Here is a 12,463-nt window from a genome sequence, read left to right as displayed (position 1 = left end):
ATTATAAATGCAAAAGAGATTTCAGTTATTGAATATCTATTCAGTGGGACAAAAATAGAATAGAAATGGAAGTTGTATACATTATTTTCAATTACAACACGGCTTATCTTGCTACAAATTGTGTTTAGACGTTTGAATAAGGTTACAGCTAATCTTAGAATCGATGCTGAATAGGAACATGGCTGTTCTACGAAATGTTGATGTAACAGATAGTTCGTATGGAAACTCTTGCAACAGACTTTTAAAAAGTGTTCTGACGGACATCTCAAACAATGGAATTATGTAAAACTTAAAGAAAACAAATTAAATTTTCATTTTACAATCAAGTTAATGGATAATTTAGTAACATCAACCGCACAATTTAAAAATTTCTTCAACTCACATAAACTTCTGCCACTGTAGATTTCGTAATCCTCAAAAAAAAGTAATTCATAGATAGATTTGTATAAAAATTTTTATTTAAAAAATAACTTAATCATTAGAAGAAAAACTAATGAAACAGGATGACATTTATCCATTGGAAGGTACAGTACTTACCACTGCTTACTTTTTGGTAACATTCCAACAACTATATATAGAAATATGACGGAGGTAGCGCTAAAATTAGTATATAGACTGAAACTGAGTGATAAATTGAATGGAAAATTACTTTTATGACTGGATAAATATACATAAGAATGTTACGCAAGGAATTTCTTTCTTGCGTAAGAACTTCAGATCAAAGTAGAAAAATTAAATAATCACACATTTCTGATTAATTTGTATATTTTTATTATAAAGAAACTATTTAAGAACTTAAAAAAATCAAGAGTTAAAGCTAGCAACAAGAATTTTAAGTACTACAAATTATAAGTCTATAACTTCAGAACAGAGCTTCTTGTTTAAATTTTAAATAAATTAACTAAATTTTACTGTTTTTTTTTTTTAAAAACTCTAATCACTTATTGAAACATTGACGTAAAAAATAAATAAATAATAAAACATTTAAATATGGTTTTTCAAAATTTAACATTGAGTTAAGAATGAATGGAAGTGAATGAAATTGCATGAAAATTTCATATGTCATTTTGAGGTTATTTTATATGTGAAAATGCATTTTTCAAACTCTTACTACATTAATTGCTATAGAAAAATAATTATAGTATAGTACATTAATAAATATAGATAATTATTTTAATGATGGTATTACCATAAATACAAGCCATGGTACTACCATATGTACAGTACAAGATGGTGCTACCATATTACTTCTCTATATATCTGTATGAGATGTAATTTGTTTATATATGAATTTCCATAAAAAATAAACTAGCATAACTATATATTTTTAAATAGATTAACAGTTTCGCGCGCATTTAACTTCTGTTTTGTTAATGTTAACCACGGACAGTCACATAAACGGCCACAAAAATTACTCTTCCGACGCAATTCTAAGAAGCCGATTGAGTTAAAAACTGGCATCGATAGAAAACAATTTAAAAAAAGAAAAATTGTAGAATTATTCTTCGTCTTCGTCTTTCAAACTGAAGCTCAATCCTTTGCTTTCGATGGCCTCCACTGATTTATCCCAAAGAGAAGTTATGACTTTATCAGTCCATTCAGAGTTTCGAACATCTTGGAAACGACAATCACGGAATATTTTTCCCGTGAAACATTCGATATCCTTTGATAAAATGGTATACAACATCGTTTGGATGCCCTCTTCGGTGGTGCGGAAGAGCACCTGAGCCGCTCCTCTCCACAATTTACCAATAACACCTGGTAAATTCTTGTGTAAACCACTAGCAACCGGACCTAGAAAGAGTTTTATTATTAGTATAAACGTAAATATCAGCAACGATGGTCAGCAACGTGTCGTAAAAAGAAGTTACCGGGATCGACTCCGAAAGATACGATATTTTGATTACGATATCTTTGAGAAATTTCTTTGTTAAAGAGATGCAATGCGAGTTTGCTGTTCTTATAGATCTGTCTCATGTCGTAAGGACCACTTTTACATTCCATATCGTCGATATTTGCAATTTTACCAGAACGAAAGCTTCCGCATAGTATATTAATTATACGAACTGGACTATCGAGTGCGGTCTCCCTCAATTTTTCTAGTAGTAAGTTGAACAAGTAGAAGTGACTCAAGTAATTGACTCCCATCATCAAGTCGTAACCGTCGGCGGTCCATGCTCTAGGACATAAACGACCTGTAATGTAACAAATTTCTATTATATCTATTTTGATAAATTGAAGTTTAAGTAAATCACGGTCTTTCTATTAAATAACCTTGACTAATTGTAAGTGTAATGTCAATTAGTACTATACTGCAAAGTAATTTGTAACTATTCTAATGAATAATAATGCAATTGTGTTCTAATAGTAATTAATGTATTCTTACTGCATTTTTACTTTTTAACAAATTTAATAACGTATTAAACTATTAGCTGATAATAGTTCATCATTACCAATCATTATCATTAACTTACAAGTTAATAATACAATTAATTCTGTTATCATTAATATATCTTTTTTTTTGTTTTAAACTCTTTCCGCCCTGTGGACATTAGAGGACCTTTTATAGCAAGCCCATTATGAGTTCAGGCCACAATGAGGCGACCGGGTGGTGAGGGACGAGGCACGACATATCATTAATAGATCATTAGCTTTAAGTAAATTATTAACTATATCAAACTGTAATAATAGCACAGTGTGCTTTGTTAGTATACTGTTGGAATAACTAATGTGTATGTCTACATTTAGCGTTCTTATAAAGTATGCTTACAATAATTATTTGTAAGATTACGATACACTAAATAGTTTTTTTAGCATATCACATTCCACAGTACACAAAAAAGTGCTTAAAATTCCAGTTGTGGTTCATCACTATACAAACACACAACCATCATAACTTTGAAAATGATGGAATTCATCCAAGAGAGCAACGGTCGAACTGATTTATGCTTTAGAATTAAAAAAAAACTTGCAATGTCTCGAGACACTTTGATAATAGCCCGCTCATTTTAAAAGTTTCGACCGCAAAATATTTTAATAGAGCCATAAATAAAAGAAAACTCGATGCCATTTTATTTTTATAAACCTATAGAGATGCCATTCAACGTACTTTCAATGGCTTATGTAATTGCTAAATATAGAAATGAATAGAGCTTTATACCAGACTCTCACTCCATCCCAATTGACAATAAAGTGTACGCTTATCTAAAACAAAAACCTTAAATTTATCTAAAAAATTCTCTAAACGAATTTCTCGTAATAGTGAAAAGTATCATCCAATGATAAAATGTTTCTGACTCAATCGTGTAACGAACTCTATTTTTGGTCAAGAAGCTAAAGTAGCTAATTTTAGTCGAGTTGGGAAGAAAATATGCAACAAAAATATCGTACAATATTCATATCAACGTACCCAAATTTTGAATTTTTTTTTAATTTGACCGTTTGAAACTCATTTTTATGACTGCCATCCTTATTTAACGAAAACCTAAAATACGTACTTCACAAAAATAACTAAAATTAATAAGAACAATTTGTTTTACACATTTAAAATATCCGAGAGATGTTTTAGAAGTGAAAATTCCAAGAAAATCTTGGTGTTAAGAGCTTAATGCGCTCTCTTTACGAAGCTACTTACCAGCGTTATTGACAATCAGATCTAATCTCTCTTCGGTGTCAGATAGTTCTTTAGCAAATTCCCAGACGGAATCTAAACTTGACATGTCTAAGTACATAACTCGAACGTTAAAGCTTCCTGTTCTGCTTCTTAGAAAGAAAGCTGTGGAATCTTTACGCGCTTTAGTTCTACATGCCACAATAACTCTAGCTCCTCTCTTCGCTAGTTCCACAGAAAGAGCTCGACCTAAACCGGAGCTTCCACCTTCAAAACAACAAAGAAATTTAAATATCTATGGCCATTTCTTTAGAAATTCTTTTTAAAAATAAAATTTTACCTGTTATTAACACGGTTTTTCCATCCAAACGTTCGTCTCCTTCGTACCATTCTGTAGCTTTGTTGGAACTCCTGATTAGAAATAGCAAACCGGCTAAAACGGCTATTGGAAATATAATAATGAATGCGTAAACCGAAAGTGTTCCTTCTAACATCTTGACTCGAGAGTCACCCACTCTAGATTCGTCCACCCACACCTTTCGGTCCATTTATTTAAGTATATCTGGGCATGCGCTAAAACAGCTATCGGAGACATATTTTGCAATTCCATATCTGTAAATGATTCTGCCATTCGTGCTTTGATAATTTGCATAATGTTTTCCTAACTGTAATTTAGGCATCGGAGACGTTTGAAATCTTAGATTCATTTAAGTATAGGAAATTTTCTATAGAAGAATACGTGCACCAACGTATTTCGAGTGAAGAATATCAAAAGCATTCATGGCACCGAAGATTTTAGTACGTGAAATTATTTTTCATTCTTGGAATTTTGCCCGTTATGAATTTAATTTGGGAATTATCCAATAATTGTTAAAGATAATTGAAGCACGAGTCAGTAATAAACGTTGAAGTACGTACATGAAATGCATATTTGTGAACGTCAAACGTTAATTGAACATCGAATCTGCAGTAGAATCTAGAAAAATTTCGTTTCTTAAATACATCAAAGAATATAAATTTTCTTAAAATCTATTTTAAAATCTTCCTAAAATTATTTTTTGAAGGAGTATATATACTTTTTAATTTTAATGAATCAGTCCTTAGCTATTTTTACTGCTTCTCAGATTAAGGTCGGTTACTTGTTTGCCAAATTTGTGTTACAAGTACAAAAATATGAGTAAGTTCGAGCATTTTTATCATATTTTTTTAGTATTTAACACTACAAATAATTGGATTCTTCATAAAATTCGAAAAGTCTATTTTACAAGAAAGGGTTCTTCAGAAATCCCAAATGTGATCGTTCGGGTATAGAATAACTCCTAATGATTCTAATCTATAAAAACTGAAACTTACACATTGTTAATAAAGTATATAAACTCGATTATCGGCAAACTAAGGATCGAGGAAGGATTTTTGAATAAATCATCTTCCATCTTAGGTCATATGTAAAAAAGGACATACATCTGGGAAACTTCAATTTGAGACTAATTGATAAAGTTGTTGAAAGGTATAATGCTTTATTTCACCTATTAATAGAAATAGGAAGGTGATAGTTTCTACTCATGAATTATTCATTCTAATTCTAGAACATTATAACGTTTTTGTGAATTATTTTAATGTATAAATGCTCTATTCAAAATCTTGCATTCGCATTGTCTTCTTAGATATAAGACAATGCCGTAGACCTTGAACAAAGCATCTGCGATTTATTTTGGTCATTTGGTTCTTGTCTAGAAGATAAAACATATGAAGTACTTATGCCTGTTACCTTATATATTATCGTTACGTTAAAAAATTCTTTGCTAAGCGAATTAACATTTTACAAAATTTCATAGAATCAATTAACTCATAAATCATTGCCGCGATTTAATTAGTCAATTTTATTAATTTTTAATTAAAGGAATGAAGTTGTACGTGGATACTTTACTTTTCCTCATTCAAGGTTGAAATCGAGAAGCAGGATTTTGCAACTTTACAAATTTAGAAAATGTTTATTTCCAACTTTTTAACGATTAAACAGTCAAGTTGTAAATATAATTCAAACATTAAGTACATTAAAAATGAATAAACTATTGTTGTTTTGCACAAAACAGATGCGTGTCAATCCATTCATTCACATCCTTCCATACATATATAGTTGCTTAGTTACGATATGAATATGAATAATTTAAGAGTTTATTTTAAAAATTCTTTTCCTAGACTCGTTCAAATTAAATTATTCACTCATTCGTTAAGATTTAGTAAGCGATCTTATAATATTTTTTGACAAAATTAGGCCAGTTTGAATCAAAAATCGATGAAGTCCCAGACTTTGCAAAGGTCACTCAACCACTTATTGGTTCGTGCAGCCTGGCACAATCGATAATTGCGTGATATATATTGTATATTTTCCAGGTAATGACGATAAAAAAAAAGTAAGAAACTAGCCTACATTTTCAAAATGGCGCCACTTTGAGATACCTCATTCTCTTCAGTCCGTTGCTTAATGCATTTTAATGGTAAGTCTTAATAGATTTTCAAGAAGTTTTTTAATATTAAACTCAAAATTGATTTGTACTTTATGTTTTTATAATGAACGAATATATCTAATTTTTAATATATTTATTTATGTATATTTAAATTGTAGAGACAAGATATATAAATTTTTATGAAGAAAATGATCATTAGCATATACTGTATCTAACATTGGAGTAATATCCTTGATCTTTTTAGAGTTTAACTTAATTTTATTCAATAATTTGATACTTAGACTCAAGATTAAGTAAGACATTAAAAATAATTTTCTTAGGAATTAAATGTAAGTTATGTCTTCAACTAAAGAAAATTCGAAAAACTCGAGAAATCAGTACCATGCTGTGGCACCCCTAGAAGATGGCTTAGAAAATAAAAACAAAGAAATTAAATCGGATAAGGATAAGGATAAGAAAACGAAGCAGAAGATTAAAAAGAAGAAAACAAAAAATAAAAAATGGGTTTTACTCAAACTGACAGGATTTACTCTCATTTATTTTAGTTACGCCCTTATTGGCGCCTATATTTTCTCCTTATTGGAATCGCCAGAACACGAAGAGTTTCATTATCACGTGAACAGATGGAAAAACGATACTTCGATCCTTCTAGCCACAGATTTAAGAAAAATCGTTCCGTACGAAGCTGAATGGGCCAAAACGGTTTATCGCCATCTTCATATCTTTGAGAAAGATCTGTTGAAAGCTTACTTAGAAGGATATAGAAGATCCGATGTGAATTCCGTCTGGTCCCTTGCCAATTCCTTTTATTTCAGCGTAATCGTTATGACAACGACAGGCAAGTATTAAGTTTCAAACTACCTCCCCCTTATAACATTATCTGCTACATTTTGGCATATGTATTTTGCAGGATACGAAAATGTTACTATTCGTTCAACGTGGGGAAAGTTATTCCTGTTACTTTATTTAATTGTGGGTTTACCGGTAACGATCACGTGGTTATTTTTTGTAGGTTACTACTTAGCAGAATTATGGCTCTGGTTGTTAAGTGGGAAGTGTTTTTTTAGAAGAAAACGTAAGGTTCATCCTATCACCAATACGCTGGCAAAACAATATATAATTGATCGACCGGCAACTCGTCCTTCTAGTTCTGCCATTTTAACCTCTCCTAAAGAACTGGAGAAGCATTTCGATTCTAAAAACATCAAATTTCATAAAAGGAGACTGTTCAAAGTTGAAAATTTAACTCCGTCCATATTTTTAGCGCTTTTACTTTTTTTCTTCTATTATATCTTTGGCTCTATTACTATCTATCTAAATTCACATTGGTCTCTTATTGACTGTTTAATGTTGAATTTTTTAACACTTTCTGGTATCAGGACCAGAAATATTGGAAAAGTTGTTGCTAATTACTTTTATTTGTTCTATACTCTAGAAGGATATTGGCTACTCTCCATGATAGTTCATTTAATATACAGAAAAATGAAACATATCAGTTTAAAAAAAACTAAAAAGAAGCAATGGAAAGAAATTTTATAAATTTTTTAACGATATTTATTTGTATTCATTTACTTGATAATGAAATCAGTGAGTGTTATAGAGGAAGGGTGTTTCAGATATGCAGTATTCATTATTGAGCTAAGGAGACTGTCAATGGGTGTTATATCAAAAAATAAAATATAGCACTTTGCTTTAGAGTCAACTACTGTGTTTTATTCTATTTTGTGCAAGAGATTTAGTTCATTAGACTCTTGCACATAACAGGTCTTAAACAGTTACCTAGTTTGATTTATTAGTCAACTGTGAATAGTTTAAGATGTTCTCAATGAATAGTATCAAATAAATCTTAAAGTATGGTAAGTCATGGCATATCACAAAATGAAGAGAAGAGGTAATGACAATACTGATTAATGAATTTGTTGATGTCAAAAATTTTTAAAATACTGTATATCAAAGGAAAATTTCAAAAACTTTATTATACATTTTCATATATTATCAAGAGATGTTAAATGTTCCCCAAATGCAAAATTTCTATTTATAATAATAATAATAATACAAAAACTCAGTTTAAAAAATTAATAAACACATGTTANAAATTTATACGAGTAACATATAGCCTATACATAAATTTCAAATGAAATTAAAATAAAAATTTATTCATTTCAGGAATTAAAATTATAAAACTTACTTTTTCTATATATCATATTTGGAAATAAAATAATTTAAATTGAAAATAATGTTTTTTAGATTAAATAAATGAATATACAAGTTATTTAAAAAACAATTTAAATATTAAATAGTTATATTTATAAAAAAATATATATTTACATGCACAATTTCATTTTTTGGCAATTAATCTATTCTCAATTCTCCAAAAATCCATAGCATTTGCCAAAATGAATGCACCAACTTAAATTTTAGTAAAAATACAGAATTTCATTTTATAATTTATGGCAAACTTCTGTAAACTTCCTGTATTAAATTATGATTTTTCTTCTATCATACAATTAATATTGTTAGAAACTTCAATATGAGTTTATAAACAAACTACATACTTTTATACAAATATATATATATAGTAACATGTATACAATTATACTCTTTATAAAACATTAGTTTTTTTACACGTAAATGTACATAATGTCTTTATAAATGCAATTTCATGTATACATAAACACATACTATATATATATATATAAAAAAATTATATTTCATTTACTACTTTTACAAATATTAAAAATTATTTATATTTAATTAATTTAGCATAAAGCATGTATCTAAAAAACTGCAGGGATGTTTTCTTTTAGCTGAATAAGTTATTTTAAACCTACTTTTAAAAAGATCAATAATAAGGAAGACTTACTAACAAGTTTCTCTCACCAATGACCTTAACTTGCATACTGTTCTTTCTTGGAGACCAAATGAAATATCTTTCTTAGAACAAGTACTATTCAGGTTTTCAGTTCATCATCAAGAGTACAGAGATCCTTTATGCATCTCTAATAATGCTTTCTTAATTTCTTTTAAATTAATTTCTTACTCCTGAACACTGATAGTACTCAGGATTAAGAAAGCTATTTCATTAGGTTTTACAAAAAGAATATGCTACAGTTTAATAATAATTATTATTATTGTAATAAGTTTTGGAAAACTTAGGTTTTAAATAGAATAAATTGAAATAATATTCAAATGGATTGGCGATTGATTATAAAATGTTATAATATGTAATAAATATTGTGCACATCACAGCAGTCAAAATGCAACTATATCATGATACGTATTTTATACTCCAGAGTTTCTGATGTCGCCTAACAAATTCCACGATTGTCTATTTGCAAATCTCAAGTTACAGTATCCTTTTACATTTTCGATTGAGCTCGTTAGAATTTTGTTACTTTGATCATCATTTTTGCTCAGGTTGGATGAAGACAGATGGGCATGCCGTACTTAACTTTTTGTCCACACTGTACATCAAACCGGAAATCTTTAGGTGCTTCAAAGATCACGACAACAGTTGATCCCAAATTAAACTCGCCAAAAGGATCACCTTTTTGAAAAACATATTTGTGATTGTTATTTTCTAAGAAACTGTAATCCAAATAATAATCCTTTTTCCATTTTTTATTGTTTGTCGATAAAATCTACATTAAAAAATAAAAGTTTTAAAATAAATGAATAAATAATTAACTAAGTATAAATAATTAATGATATAATAATTTATATTGCTTAATATTATGAATTTAAATGTTTTTTATAATGTAAAGAAAACTTTTAAAGTACTTTTAAAGTAAAGTTAAAAATTTTAACTTTAACAATTTGAAAATTTATAATTTATATAAAATTGCTTTAGTACACTACACACTTCTTGCATGTAAAAATATTCTTTGATTTAGGCTAAATTAAGTGTACCAATTTTCAATTGGATTTTTTAGATATCTAATTATTTTCTTAAGAACATCATTTTTTGCTGATGTTTATACACTTTCTTAAAACATTTATAGTTATTATAGACAAATAAACTATACATTTTTGGAAAGCTACAATCTCATTCTCATGCAAGAAATATGATGAACGTAACTTTAATTCCACATATGCATATGTGAAAACAATAAAAGAAGTGTCTAACCTGAAAGCTGTAATGATAGTCTACCGAACTTAATGTCAAATTAAAGAGACAAGACATACATTACACGTAACTTTAATTATTTCAAAATAATGGCCAAAAATATGTATTATCAAATTTGATCTTTCAATCACATCCAAAATAACTGATCAGCAGTAATTGGCCATATTTGACACAGGTATTGAAAGAAAATGTTCAATATGTACAGTACAGTACCATTACATCAAATGTGTGTTCAAGCTATCAATAATAGTGGTCAATCAGTGTATATGTCAGGAGTTGTACTTGTAAACTAACAGATACTACTACTCAGTAACCTATTTAATAGTGTGGCTTCTTTTGGCCTTCACTTATTAATTAAATATCGTATTTACTCGCATATAAGATGAAGTTTTATCCATTTTTCACTGCTTTAAAAACTTAGGTCGTCCTATATGTGCGAATGAAGGATTCTTTGCATTTTTGCAATAATTTCTGTGAACTGTGTATATTTCATGCTGTCATTATAGGTCTACAGTCTATTTATTGTAAGTTGGCACCTACTGTAAACAAATTAAGACACATACCCCTTTGTTTATTGATTTCATCCTATATCCATCAATTAAAAACTGTGTTGCATCTCATTCATTCGCAGAAAATAGTTTCTTGTTATTTATAAAAACATTAATGAAATACAGGCCACTTAGCAATGATTATAAATGTAGTTATTTTATATTAGTTAAATTGTTATTTTTAATAAATATTAGCACATTCTGAATCATTAAAAATAAACTTTTTCTGGTCACACGCACTATAATATTTTGTTTTCTATTCATCATGTATTAAGGCAAACATGGTTGTTTGCTTTAATATGTGCATTTGATAATATTTTGTGATTAAATGAAATAAAATCAGAATTGTATTAATAAATCTAATTTTCTTTCTTTTGATCTCTAAAGTCACACTTCATCCTATATGCGAGATCATCTTATAGCCAAGTAAATATGTTATATGCCCATCACATATTTTTATATAAAAATACAAAAATACTATTTTCCAACAGTGTACAACATATTAACCCACAATAACTAATTTTCAAAACTGCTTGAAAATCAGAAAAAAAAAGCACTTTCCAGAAAAAAATTGAGAAACTCCAAAATTTGAACAAGATATGAAAGATCTAAGTATTGATTTAAAATCAGCAAGCTCAATTTGGTCTAAGTCAAAAGGATTTTCTATTCTATAAAATTCATGTTGACTAGTGTAATTCTCAGTACAGTATTTCAATTATGTTATTCAGTATATATATATCATTTCACTGAACTTGCTAATTGAAATACTGAGAATTAAATATATATACATATAAAAATGGACATGTATGTCCCTATATTTCACTTTTCCGCAAAAACTACACATCGCACGTGAATGGTGTTTGTATGTGGTAGTAGCCCCAAGTCTCCATTTGTGCATAGGGGTGGTTGCGTCTCAATAGCTATAAGGGTGCGGGAGATATGAGGCTGAAAGTGGTTGAAAGTGACTTTCTATTTCAAATGTTTTGTTCGAACAATGTTCAAATTTGTTCGAACAATATTCAAATTAAATTTGAACATAAAATTCAAATATTGGTTTGATTATAGAACAATCGTAAACGTTCCAGAAACGTTGAAAATAGTTCGTTTGACTGGATGTGAATAGGAGACGTTCAGAAATAGAATCGGGACCAGGAAGTGTTAATATAAAGCGGCATGCAAGATTTACAGGCGGTTTTTTGCACTTTTGTGGGAAATCAAACATATTTTTATGCTCATGTAAAAATTTTCTGGAAACGGGAGACCTAATTCTTGCATTTTGTGAAAACGGGAAGATTGGCTATAATGTAATTATCTTAATCTTCACTATCGTTACTTTTTGCCCACAAATAAAAACCCAGCGAAGCGGGTCCTTGCAGCTAGTATATATATATATAAAGATGAAAATTTTTAGAAAGGAGCAGTTTGATAGACACCTTTTACATATTGTTTTCAGGACTTGTACTTTCCTGACTCTTATAATATAACATAGAAAAATATTGTAACCATCTCAAATTTTTACTTTCTTGTTACTTTCCTAGCTGTTTAATGTAACATGGGTTACATTTCTGACTGTTATAATATTGTAATTGTGTCACATTTGATCCTACATTTTTCTGGAATTATGATGATTTGACACTTCTGAAACCAAAAAAGCCAAAAAACTGTTACACAAAGTGTTTGAGTGTGTTCATCTATTTTGTTTAATACCTCA

The 12,463-nt window shown here is 29.0% G+C and overlaps 3 protein-coding genes across 5 annotated transcripts in view; 1 reads left to right on the top strand and 2 right to left on the bottom strand.

Annotated features, from left to right (window-relative positions):
- Positions 1-1,360: 1,360 nt before the first annotated feature.
- Positions 1,361-4,501, bottom strand: LOC111629975 (retinol dehydrogenase 12-like). Its single transcript, XM_023373945.1, has 4 exons — positions 3,951-4,501; positions 3,635-3,877; positions 1,872-2,195; positions 1,361-1,794 (listed from the first exon to the last, which is right to left on the bottom strand). The coding sequence occupies exons 1-4, from the start codon at positions 4,156-4,158 to the stop codon at positions 1,499-1,501; spliced, it is 1,071 nt and encodes a 356-aa protein (XP_023229713.1). The 5' UTR covers positions 4,159-4,501; the 3' UTR covers positions 1,361-1,498.
- A 9-nt stretch (positions 4,502-4,510) lies between these two features.
- Positions 4,511-8,859, top strand: LOC111629956 (TWiK family of potassium channels protein 18-like). The gene is made up of 3 exons (XM_023373920.1): positions 4,511-6,916; positions 6,989-7,311; positions 8,842-8,859. The coding sequence occupies exons 1-3, from the start codon at positions 6,415-6,417 to the stop codon at positions 8,857-8,859; spliced, it is 843 nt and encodes a 280-aa protein (XP_023229688.1). The 5' UTR covers positions 4,511-6,414.
- LOC111629961 (phosphatidylserine decarboxylase proenzyme, mitochondrial-like) overlaps positions 8,336-12,463 on the bottom strand; it is a 43,427-nt gene continuing 39,299 nt past the window's right edge. For all 3 annotated transcript variants that reach the window (XM_023373925.1, XM_023373926.1, XM_023373927.1), the window contains one exon: positions 8,336-9,719. In XM_023373925.1, the coding sequence (XP_023229693.1) occupies positions 9,492-9,719 (228 nt within the window). In that variant the 3' untranslated portion in view covers positions 8,336-9,491. The remainder of the gene's footprint in view (positions 9,720-12,463) is intronic.

The sequence above is a fragment of the Centruroides sculpturatus genome, unplaced genomic scaffold (assembly GCF_000671375.1).
Source record: "Centruroides sculpturatus isolate CEXI.00-Female unplaced genomic scaffold, Cexi_2.0 scaffold539, whole genome shotgun sequence".
In the NCBI taxonomy this organism is placed as follows: domain Eukaryota; kingdom Metazoa; phylum Arthropoda; class Arachnida; order Scorpiones; family Buthidae; genus Centruroides; species Centruroides sculpturatus.
Note: the sequence above shows the minus strand (reverse complement) of the source record. Positions and strands in the feature narration are given on the sequence as shown.